Consider the following 12,481-nt stretch of genomic DNA (forward strand, 5'->3'; position numbering starts at 1 on the left):
GAGGCCCAACAACGTCTACAAGAACAAGGTTGTGTAGTAGACATCACCAGGGTGCTAGCGGCGATCTTGTGGGCCCCTCAAGCATCCCCTTGACGCGAGACCGATGCCAAAAATTCCTATTAATATCCAAACCCCCAGAAAGAACCCTAGATTAGAAGTTCCACCACCGGAAGCCTCTATAGATAGGAAAACTCAATCGGGAGCCCGTTCCAGCACCCTGCCGGAGGGGGAAATCATCACCAGAGGCCATCTTCATCATCCCGACAGCCACCATGATGAGGAGGGAGTAGTTCACCCTTGGGGCTAGGGGTATGTGCCAGTAGCTATCTATTTGATCTCTCTCTCTCTCATGTTCTTGATTTGGCACGATTTTGATGTACCGTGAGCTTTGTTAATATAGTTGGATCTTATGGTGTTCTTCCCTCTCTACCTTCTTGTGATGAATTGAGTTTTACCTTTGAGATCTCATTGTTAACGATTGAATACTTTTAAGGATCTGAGAACGCTTGATGTATGTCTTGTGTATGAATACCTGTGGTGACAATGGGGTATCATATTGATTCACTTGATGTATGTTTTGGCACTCAACTCACGGATTCCCAAGGTGAATTGGGGTAATCTATGCATAGGGGTTAATGCACGTTTTCGTCCTATGTTCTCGGATAGAAACTTTGGAGTGTTTCTTTGTTGCATGTTGAGGGATTTTTATATGATCCAATTATGTTTTCATTGTTGAGAGATCTTGCACTAGTGAAAGTATGAACCCTAGGCCTTGTTTCTAAACATTGCAATACCGTATGTGCTCCGTTTTACTACTTGTTACTGATGTCTACTACACAACTTGTTCCTGTAGACTCGTGTTGGGCCTCCAAGTGCAGAGGTTTCTAGGACAGTAGCAAATTTCCCTCAAGTGGATGACTCAATCCGTGGGAGGCATAGGATAAAGATTGTCTCTCTCAAACAACCATGCAACCAAATAATTAAAAGTCTCTTGTGTCCCCAACACACCAAATACAATGGTAAATTGTATAGGTGCACTAGTTCGGTGAAGAAATGGTGATACAAGTGTTGTAATGATAGTAGATATTGCCTTTTGTAACAGGAACAATAAAAAACATCACATCAAGGTAGCAAGTAACAAAAGTAAGCACAAATGGTATTGCAATGCTTGAAAATGAGATCTAGGGTCTGTATTTTCACTACTGCAATCTCTCAATAATCCTAATATAATTGGATCATAAAACCATCCCTCAACGTGCGAAGAAGAATCACTCCAAATTTCTTATCTAGCGGAGAACATTGTTGGGGAACGTAGTAATTTCAAAAAAAATTCCTACGCACACGCAAGATCATGGTGATGCATAGCAACGAGAGGGGAGAGTGTTGTCTACGTACCCTCGTAGACCGGAAGCGGAAGCGTTAGCACAACGCGGTTGATGTAGTCGTATGTCTTCACGGCCCGACCGATCAAGCACCGAAACTACGGCACCTCCGAGTTCTAGCACACATTCAGCTCGATGACGATCCCCAGACTCCGATCCTGCAAAGTGTCGGGGAAGATTTCCGTCAGCACGACGGTGTGGTGACGATCTTGATGTTCTACCGTCGCAGGGCTTCGCCTAAGCACCGCTACAATATTATCGAGGATTATGGTGGAGGGGGCACCACACACGGCTAAGAGAACAATCACGAAGATCAACTTGTGTGTCTAGAGGTGCCCCCCTGCCCCTGTATATAAAGGAGCAAGGGGGGAGGCCGGCCAGCCCTTGAGGCGCGCCAAGGAGGGGGTGTCCTCCTCCTAGTAGGAGTAGGACTCCCCTTTCCTAGTCCAACTAGGAAGAGGGAAGGGGGAAGGAAAGAGAGGGAGAGGGAGAGGGAAAGAGGGGCCGCACCCCCTCCCCTAGTCCAATTCGGACTCCCCATGGGAGGGGGCGCGCCACCTCCTGGGCTGCTTCCCTCTCTCTCCCCACAGGCCCACTAAGGCCCAATACTTCCCCGGGGGGTTCCGGTAACCCTTCCGGCACTCCGGTTTTCTCCAAAATCACCCGAAACACTTCCGGTGTCCGAATATAGCCGTCCCATATGTCGATCTTTATGTCTCGACCATTTCGAGACTCCTCGTCATGTCCGTAATCATATCCGGGACTCCGAACAACCTTCGGTACATCAAAATATATAAACTCATAATGAAACTGTCATCGTAACATTAAGCATGCGGACCCTACGGGTTCGATAACAATGTAGACATGACCGAGACATGTCTCCGGTCAATAACCAATAGCAGAACCTGGATGCTCATATTGGCTCCCACATATTCTACGAAGATCTTTTATCGGTCAGACCGCATAACAACATACATTGTTCCCTTTGTCATCGGTATGTTACTTGCCCGAGATTTGATTGTCGATATCTCAATACCTAGTTCAATCTCGTTACCGGCAAGTATCTTTACTCGTTCCGTAATACATCATACTGCAACTAACTCATTAGTTGCAATGCTTGCAAGGCTTATGTGATGTGCATTACCGAGAGGGCCCAGAGATACCTCTCTGACAATCGGAGTGACAAATCCTAATCTTGAAATACGCCAACCCAACAAGTACCTTCGGAGACACCTGTAGAGCACCTTTATAATCACCCAGTTACATTGTGACGTTTGGTAGCACACAAAGTGTTCCTCCAGTAAACGGGAGTTGCATAATCTCATAGTCATAGGAACATGTATAAGTCATGAAGAAAGCAATAGCAACAAACTAAACGATCAAGTGCTAAGCTAACGAAATGGCTCAAGTCAATCACATCATTCTCCTAATGATGTGATCCCGTTAATCAAATGACAACTCATGTCTATGGTTAGGAAACATAACCATCTTTGATCAACGAGCTAGTCAAGTAGAGGCATACTAGTGACACTACGTTTGTCTATGTATTCACACATGTATTATGTTTTCGGTTAATACAATTCTAGCATGAATAATAAATATTTATCATGATATAAGGAAATGAATAATAACTTTATTATTGCCTCTAGGGCATATTTTCTTCAGTCTCCCACTTGCACTAGAGTCAATAATCTAGATTACACAGTAATGATTCTAACACCCATGGAGCCTTGGTGCTGATCATGTTTTGATCGTGGAAGAGGCTTAGTCGGCGGGTCTGCAACATTTAGATCCGTATGTATCTTGCAAATTTCTATGTCTCCCACCTGGACTAAATCCCGAATGGAATTGAAGCGTCTTTTGATGTGCTTGCTTCTCTTGTGAAATCTGGATTCCTTTGCCAAGGCAATTGCACCAGTATTGTCACAAAAGATTTTCATTGGACCCGATGCACTAGGTATGACACCTAGATCGGATATGAACTCCCTCATCCAGACTCCTTCATTTGTTGCCTCCGAAGTAGCTATGTACTCTGCTTCACATGTAGATCCCGCCACGACGCTTTGTTTAGAACTGCACCAACTGACAGCTCCACCGTTCAGTAAAAACGCGTATCCAGTTTGCAATTTAGAATCCTCCGGATCAGTGTCAAAGCTTGCATCAACGTAACCATTTACGATGAGCTCTTTGTCACCTCCATATATGAGAAACATATCCTTAGTCCTTTTCAGGTATTTCAGGATGTTCTTGACCGCTGTCCAGTGATCCACTCCTGGATTACTTTGGTACCTCCCTGCTAGACTTATAGCAAGGCACACATCAGGTCTGGTACACAACATTGCATACATGATAGAGCCTATGGCTGAAGCATAGGGAACATCTTTCATTTTCTCTCTATCTTCTGCGGTGGTCGGACATTGAGTCTTACTCAATTTCACACCTTGTAACACAGGCAAGAACCCTTTCTTTGCTTGATCCATTTTGAACTTCTTCAAAACCTTGTCAAGGTATGTGCTTTGTGAAAGTCCAATTAAGCGTCTTGATCTATCTCTATAGATCTTAATGCCCAATATGTAAGCATCTTCACCGAGGTCTTTCATTGAAAAACTCTTATTCAAGTATCCCTTTATGCTATTCAGAAATTCTATATCATTTCCAATCAATAATATGTCATCCACATATAATATCAGAAATGCTACAGAGCTCCCACTCACTTTCTTGTAAATACAGACTTCTCCAAAAGTCTGTACAAAACCAAATGCTTTGATCACACTATCAAAGCATTTATTCCAACTCCGAGAGGTTTGCACCAGTCCATAAATGGATCTCTGGAGCTTGCACACTTTGTTAGCTCCCTTTGGATCGACAAAACCTTCCGGCTGCATCATATACAACTCTTCTTCCAGAAATCCATTCAGGAATGCAGTTTTGACATCCATCTTCCAAATTTCATAATCATAAAATGCGGCAATTGCTAACATGATTCGGACAGACTTAAGCATCGCTACGGGTGAGAAGGTCTCATCGTAGTCAATCCCTTGAACTTGTCGAAAACCTTTTGCGACAAGTCGAGCTTTGTAGACAGTAACATTACCATCAGCGTCAGTCTTCTTCTTGAAGATCCATTTATTCTCAATTGCTTGCCGATCATTGGGCAAGTCAACCAAAGTCCACACTTTGTTCTCATACATGGATCACATCTTAGATTTCATGGCTTCAAGCCATTTTGCGGAATCTGGGCTCACCATCGCTTCTTCATAGTTCATAGGTTCATCATGATCTAGTAGCATGACTTCCAGAACAGGATTACCATACCACTCTGGTGCGGATCTTACTCTAGTTGATCTACGAGGTTCAGTAGTAACTTGTTCTGAAGTTTCATGATCATCATCATTAGCTTCCTCACTAATTGGCGTAGGTGTCACAGAAACCGGTTTCTGTGATGTACTACTTTCCAATAAGGGAGCAGGTACAGTTACCTCATCAAGTTCAACTTTCCTCCCACTCACTTCTTTGGAGAGAAACTCCTTCGCTACAAAAACTCCGAATTTAGCAACAAAAGTCTTACCTTCGGATCTGTGATAGAAGGTGTACCCAACAGTCTCCTTTGGGTATCCTATGAAGACACATTTCTCCGATTTGGGTTCGAGCTTATCAGGTTGAAGCTTTTTCACATAAGCATCGCAGCCCCAAACTTCCAGAAACGACAACTTTGGTTTCTTGCCAAACAACAGTTCATAAGGCGTCGTCTCAACGGATTTCGATGGTGTCCTATTTAACGTGAATGCAGCCGTCTCTAAAGCATAACCCCAAAATGATAACGGTAAATCAGTAAGAGACATCCTTGATCGCACCATATCGCAAAGTGTCGGGGAAGAGTTCCGTCAGCATGACGGCGTGGTGACGATCTTGATGTTCTACCATCATAGGGCTTCGCCTAAGCACCGCTACAATATTTATCGAGGATTATGGTGGCGGGGGGCACCGCACACGGCTAAGAGAACGATCACGAAGATCAACTTGTGTGTCTAGAGGTGCCCCCCTGCCCCTGTATATAAAGGAGCAAGGGGGAGGCCGGCCGGCCCTTGAGGCGTGCCAAGGAGGGGGGAGTCCTCTTCCTAGTAGGAGTAGGACTCCCCTTTCCTAGTCCAACTAGGAAGAGGGAAGGGGGAAGGAAAGAGAGGGAGAGGGAGAGGGAAAGAGGGGCCGCGCCCCCCTCCCCTAGTCCAATTCGGACTCCCCATGGGAGGGGGCGCGCCACCTCCTGGGCTGCTGCCCTCTCTCTCCCCTCAGGCCCACTAAGGCCCAATACTTCCCCGGGGGGTTCCGGTAACCCTTCCGGCACTCCGGTTTTCTTCGAAATCACCTGAAACACTTCCAGTGTCCGAATATAGCCGTTCAATATGTCGATCTTTATGCCTCGACCATTTCGAGACTCCTCGTCATGTCCGTGATCATATCCGGGACTCCGAACAACCTTCGGTACATCAAAATATATAAACTCATAATGAAACTGTCATCGTAACGTTAAGCGTGCGGACCCTACGGGTTTGAGAACAATGTAGACATGACCGAGACACGTCTTCGGTCAATAACCAACAGCGGAACCTGGATGCTCATATTGGCTCCCACATATTCTACGAAGATCTTTTATCGGTCAGACCGCATAACAACATACGTTGTTCCCTTTGTCATCGGTATGTTACTTGCCCGAGATTTGATCGTCGGTATCTCAATACCTAGTTCAATCTCGTTACCGGCAAGTCTCTTTACTCGTTCCGTAATACATCATACTGCAACTAACTCATTAGTTGCAATGCTTGCAAGGCTTATGTGATGTGCATTACCGAGAGGGCCCAGAGATACCTCTCCGACAATCGGAGTGATAAATCCTAATCTTGAAATACGCCAACCCAACAAGTACCTTCGGAGACACCTGTAGAGCACCTTTATAATCACCCAGTTATGTTGTGACGTTTGGTAGAACACAAAGTGTTCCTCCGATAAACGGGAGTTGCATAATCTCATAGTCATAGGAACATGTATAAGTCATGAAGAAAGCAATAGCAACAAACTAAACGATCAAGTGCTAAGCTAACGAAATGGGTCAAGTCAATCACATCACTCTCCTAATGATGTGATCCCATTAATCAAATGACAACTCATGTCTATGGTTAGGAAACATAACCATCTTTGATCAACGAGCTAGTCAAGTAGAGGCATACTAGTGACACTATGTTTGTCTATGTATTCACACATGTATTATGTTTCCGGTTAATACAATTCTAGCATGAATAATAAACATTTATCATGATATAGGGAAATAAATAATAACTTTATTATTGCCTCTAGGGCATATTTCCTTCAAACATAAGACGAAATTGTTTGTAGGGTACGAAACCAACTCAAAGTTATCCTTTTTGATCGATCTATTCAAGAGTTCATACTAAAATAACACCAAGTTATTATTTCCGATCGATCTATCAGGAGTTCATACTAAAAAAACACCAAGTTATTCTTTCTGATCGATCTATCAAGAGTTCGTACTAAAATAACACCAAAACAAATTCAGATTCATAATAATCAATCCAACACAAAGAAAAGAGTGCCCCAAGATTTATACCGAAGAAACAAAGACGAGAACGTGCACCAACCCCTAAGCTTAGATTACCCCAATATCACCTTGGGAATGCGCGAGTTGAGTGCCAAAACACATATCAAGTGAATCAATATGATACCCCATTGTCACCACAAGTATTCATAGCAAGACATACATCAAGTGTTCTCAAATCCATAAAAGTATTCAATCCGATAAGAACGAAATCTCAAAGGAAAAACTCAATTCATCACAACAAGATAGAGAGGGAGAAACACCATATGATCCAACTATATTAACAAAGCCCGCGATACATCGAGATCATGCCATCTCAAGAACACGAGAGAGAGAGAGAGGTTAAACACATAGCTACTAGTACAAACCCTCAGCCCGAGGGTGGACTACTCCCTCCTCATCATGGTGGCCGTCGGGATAATGAAGATGGCCACCGGCGATGATTTCCCCCTCCGGCAGGGTGCCGAAACGGGGTCTAGATTGGTTTTCATGGCTACAAAGACTTGCGACGGCAGAACTTCTGATCTAGGGTTATTTCTGGGGTTTATGTATTTATAGGATTTTTTGGCATCGGTTTCACGCGAAGATGAGCCTCAAGGTGACCACAACCCACCTGCAGACGGGCAAGGGCCCAGGCGTGCCCTGGTAGGTTGTGCTCACCTCCGTCACCTTCTGGTCCTCCCACGAAGCTTATGGTGCCTCTTTTGTTCCAGAAAGATCACCAAAAAGTTTCTTGCATTTGGAGAACTTTTTTTCTGCACAAAAAACAACATCACGGTAGTTCTGCTGAAAACAGCGCCAGTCTGGGTTAGTTCCATTCAAATCATATCAAAACCATATAAAATTGTTGTAGATAACATGGCATCAATACTTCATAAATTATATATACGTTGGAGACGTATCAGTTAGCTCATTCTTTTTATATTTTCATATTACAAAAACCTATATCTGCCATCCATATTACACTTGTATCACCATCTCTTCGCCGAGCTAGTGCACCTATACAATTTACTATTGTATTGGGTGTGTTGGGGACACAAGAGACTCTTTGTTATTTGGTTACAAGGTTGTTTGAGAGAGACCATCTTCATCCTACGCCTTCCACGGGTTGATAAATCTTAGGTCATCCACTTGAGGGAATATTGCTACTGTCCTACAAAACTCTGCGTTTGGACGCCCAACACGAGTCTACAAGAATAAGTTACGTAGTATACATCTGGGAGGCACTCCGCGGACACGGATGCGGGACGCCGCAATCCAACCATAGTCGCATACATTTCAAACTCGTTTTCAACAAACCGAATGAAATTCGTGCAAGCATGGCCGGATTACATATTAACATGACGGATTTTATACAAACACAACGGATTTTTATTACGTTTCAAACATTTAGAACAAAAAAAGACTCGCCCCTAAACCTATCCTACGGCAGCGGCGCCCGCTGTCCAAGCCCGTATTGTCCTCCATCCGCCGTCCAGTCACGCGTCTCTGACATTGAACAAGCGCGGACAACGGAGACGGTGAGAGGCCGCGTACGCCCTGAGTCATCTTCAATGTGGAGCGGCGTGCTCTACAGCGGCATGAATGCGGGCAACTGGCGCCGGGCGGGAACGCGTGCGGGCGAGGGAGGAGGGGTTTGGGCGGGCCAGGATGATCAGAAGCGGGCGTGGCAGCGGTCCGGACTTTCGCAAAGCCTCACGCGTTTATCTCCGGTTTGCCGGAGAAAATATTTCCGGGCCGCGTCGTGGAGCGATACAGGGTCGCGTTGGATGGCTTCTGTGGTCTGGACGGATGCGGAGGTTTGAGGGTCGGTGTTGGAGATGCCCTAAGTCTCAGGAAACCATATTATTGTGCATAGAACATATGCCATGAAAAAACCCAGCCAATATGAAGCAAAATGAAACATTTTTTAACACAATACAATTGAAGATGCTCACATTCACGCATATACACGATACAATCATAATTATAGGGCTGAAATGGAGAAAAAAAAGTGAAAAAAGCGGCAGATTTTTTTTTTTGAGCATCAAAAAAAAGAGCGGCAGATGGGCTCAGATCGCAAAGAGACTGAGCCCTTTCTCCTGAACGATGTGCAATGGGCTGCGCACTGGCAAATGCTATTCTTCCTTGTACAACACTCTACAGCATGCATGGTAGTACACGATAATGATCGATACAGGTTACGAGAAGAGGGAAATGATCAGGCATAATCCATCTTCACGAATAGGTCGACCTCGTAGACGATGGAGTCAGGCGTGGGGTTGCCGGCGGCCATCATGACGCAGTACCCACGCGCCATCCTGAACGCGCCGGTGCCGCCCACCACGGCGCGCTCGATGGCACCCGTGAAGCTCAGAACAGGCCCCAGCATGGCCAGCGTGCTCCCGCTGTGCTCCCCGGCCGTGAACACGAAGTTGATCGCCGACTGCATGCCCGGCGGGCTCACGAGCCCGGCTCCAGCGAAAATACCCTGGTACCGGCCCACTAGCGACGAGCTCTTCGGGTCCGGGCCGTCGCGCAGCTCGTCGTCAAGCACGCCGACCAGCCCGAACGTTGCGTTGGCGCCCAGTGGTGATGGCACCACCACGATCGCCGTCGCGTTGGGGCCGGCGAAGGTCTCGTGCATGTACAGGTGGATGCGCTTGAGCCCTTGGTCGCCGGCGCGCGCCAGGAGGAAGGCTGGTGCTGACCAGGCCAGCATGAGAGCGAGCAAGAGCAGCGGCGAGGAGGAGGTCATGGCGATCAGAAAGCGTTGCGGTATCGACTCGCAGCCGCTGGAATACAATGCAACGCGGTCGATGGGTTGAACATGCTCTTGATAGGGCTCATAATATATAGCAACCACTCCGTTGACCTGCGTGCATGATCGATCGGCAGCTCTCAACCGACGTGCAATCCCCTATGTAGCTCTCGCGAGTCGCAGCTAGCTAGTTTTTTTCAGCTTACAGAACCAAATTCTCTGTCTTTTTCACGATTTCATCGCCAGCTACATGATCAACTATTAATAGTAGCTACCAACTGCCGACGCGCCCGCTAGTTGGGCTGCTAACTAATGTCAACGATATGGATGTTTTTTTTTTGAGAAAAGGCATAAAGCCCCACTTCAAATTAGTGAAGCCATCAACCGGCTAGGATACATAGAACCTGATTACAAAGGCCAAAACTTGACAAAAAACTGAAAGATACATGGAATTTGGTTTGAGACTAGGAGCCATAGGGAGCACAACAACAAATGCCATTGCCTGCACTATGAAAACAGAGTCAAATTCCTCGGGCACCAACAAGCTCTAGCTCCTTGCAAGGTCCAGAAAGAAGCCTCGCCTCTCTCAAAGACGTTTTGTCGTAATTCTTGGGCATCGATTATTGCTGCTCCTGATGGCTCTATGGCCTCGGCGGTTTTCCCTGTGCGGCCTGCCTTGGAGCGGCAGGCCAAGCTGCTGCGCTCTAAGCTCCTTGGTATGACTTCCCTCCAGCTTCAGGAGATGGTCCAACCTCTACGTGATGTCATTGACTCCATGCAAGGTTGGATGTTGCGGATGGAGAGCTTCATGGAGCGTGCTGAGGCTGCACTTGGCGAGCTCTCCATGGTGCCGCCTGTGTTGCAGACTGCTCATGTATTGGGTCCTTTGGTTGAGCCTGTTGGAAACTTCGAGGTCGGGATGGGTGTCGAGCTTCATGGTCGTTTCTCCCCTCTTGCTAGAGCATGTTCGCCGTCAGCCTCCGAGGGACTGGACAATGATGAGGTTGTGACTTCGGTGTTGCAGATCATGCCTGAGTTGCGGGAGTTGTGTGAGGGCCTGGTTCTGCCTCCGTCTGTCGAACAACTGAAGGTAGACCACCCCCCCCCCCCCCAAGATCTCGATTGTGGCTTTACCGCCATCATCACCCCTGAAGTCTAGCCAAATACCTGATGCCAAGGGGTGTGGTGATTTGGACGTTGCACTAGTAAGAAAAGGGCTATAGATGGAATTGACACTAATGGCGCACCAAACATGTGGTGCGCCATTACTATATACTAATGGCACACCATGTGTTGGTGCGCCATTAGTGTGCAAATACTAATGGCGCACCACATCCACGGTGCGCCATTAGTAAAAAAAAATTAAATTTTTTTCAAAACTACTAATGACACACCGTGGGAGTGATGCGCCATTACTAGCCACGGTGCGCCATTAGTAACTTGGCCCAAACATTCGCCCGAATGCACCCCCCCTGACCGCCTTTTCAGTTTCAGAAAAATAAAAGAAAATGATAGAAATGTCAACAAAATAAAAGAAAATAAGATTCCCATGTGATATGTGGTCTAGTTGTTAGCAAAATTTACAAACATGAATTTTCACGTACGAACTCGAATGAAAAAGTATATGAAAAATCATCTACTCGAAAAGTTACATCCGAATTCAACAGGGGGAACCCCGTTAAACATTTTCAAAATCCTCAAAAACCTAACAGAAAAAAAGATACGGGGCTTTTAAGATCTGGAGAGGCAAAAATAATTCAAAAAAATTCAAACTTACGAATGGCGCACCTGCCCATGGTGCGCCATTAGTATCTTCCCGCCTTCAAAATTCAAAATAAGTCAAAAAAATAAAAAAAAAATGGCGCACCTGACCACGGTGCGCCATTACTATGCCGTATATATGGCTGGGCGTGGTCCTCTCCTCCTTACCTCTTCATTCTTCTCCTCCACTCCACCTCTCCTTCACTCCATCTCCTCCTCTCCTCCACTCCATCTTCCCTTCTCTCCTCCACCATACTACCCTCCTCCTCTCCGGCGACCTCCTCCTCCCTCCTCACCTCCCCTCCCCTCCCCTAACGATTTCTCCTCCCTCCTCTCCGGTGAGCTCCTCCTCCCTCCTCTCCGGTGAGCTCCTCCTCCCTCCTCTCCTCCCATTCCCTCATGGTTTCTCCTTCCTCCTCTCCGATGCTTCGGTGAACTCCTCTCCGGCGACCTCCTCCTCCTCTCCGGCGATGTAGGCGAGCGCCTCTCCGGTGACCTCCTCCTCCTCCTCTCCGGCGAACTCCTCTCCGACAAAAGAACACGGCAAAAGAACGTACAAGATCCAAAAACAGGAACAAAATTTGAAATAATATCGTGCCAAAAAACGAGCAAAAAAACGAGCAAAAAATGGGTAAAAAAATCACGATCCAGATCCAAATTCAAAATTCAAAAATAGCAATGGCGCACGATGGGGGTTAGACGGTGCGACACTATTATTTTCCCGCCTTCAAAATTCAAAAATACTAATGGCACACCAGTGGCCTATACTAATGGCGCATCAGTGGTGCGCCATTAGTAAAAAATACTAGTGGCGTGATACTAATGGCGCACCAGTGATGCGCCATTAGTAGGAAAAACTGGTGCGCCATTAGTAGCCCTTTTCCTAGTAGTGTTGCAGTCTCTGCCATTCCCTCATCTGCGACCATCGAGCATGTGATGCCTGTGAGTGACATGACCAGTGAGCCAATTGTGGTTGCACCTACTCCA

General features: G+C 46.3%; 1 protein-coding gene across 1 annotated transcript; it reads right to left on the bottom strand.

Annotated features, from left to right (window-relative positions):
* Window positions 1-8,881: 8,881 nt before the first annotated feature.
* Window positions 8,882-9,817, bottom strand: LOC125541258 (dirigent protein 1). Its single transcript, XM_048704714.2, has one exon. It carries the CDS (start codon window positions 9,728-9,730, stop codon window positions 9,194-9,196), a length of 537 nt encoding a protein of 178 aa, XP_048560671.1. The 5' UTR covers window positions 9,731-9,817; the 3' UTR covers window positions 8,882-9,193.
* Between the last annotated feature and the right edge of the window lie 2,664 nt (window positions 9,818-12,481).

This window comes from Triticum urartu, chromosome 2A, assembly GCF_056163025.1.
Source record: "Triticum urartu cultivar PI428250 chromosome 2A, HENAU_Tu73, whole genome shotgun sequence".
Classification (NCBI taxonomy): Eukaryota; Viridiplantae; Streptophyta; class Magnoliopsida; order Poales; family Poaceae; genus Triticum; species Triticum urartu.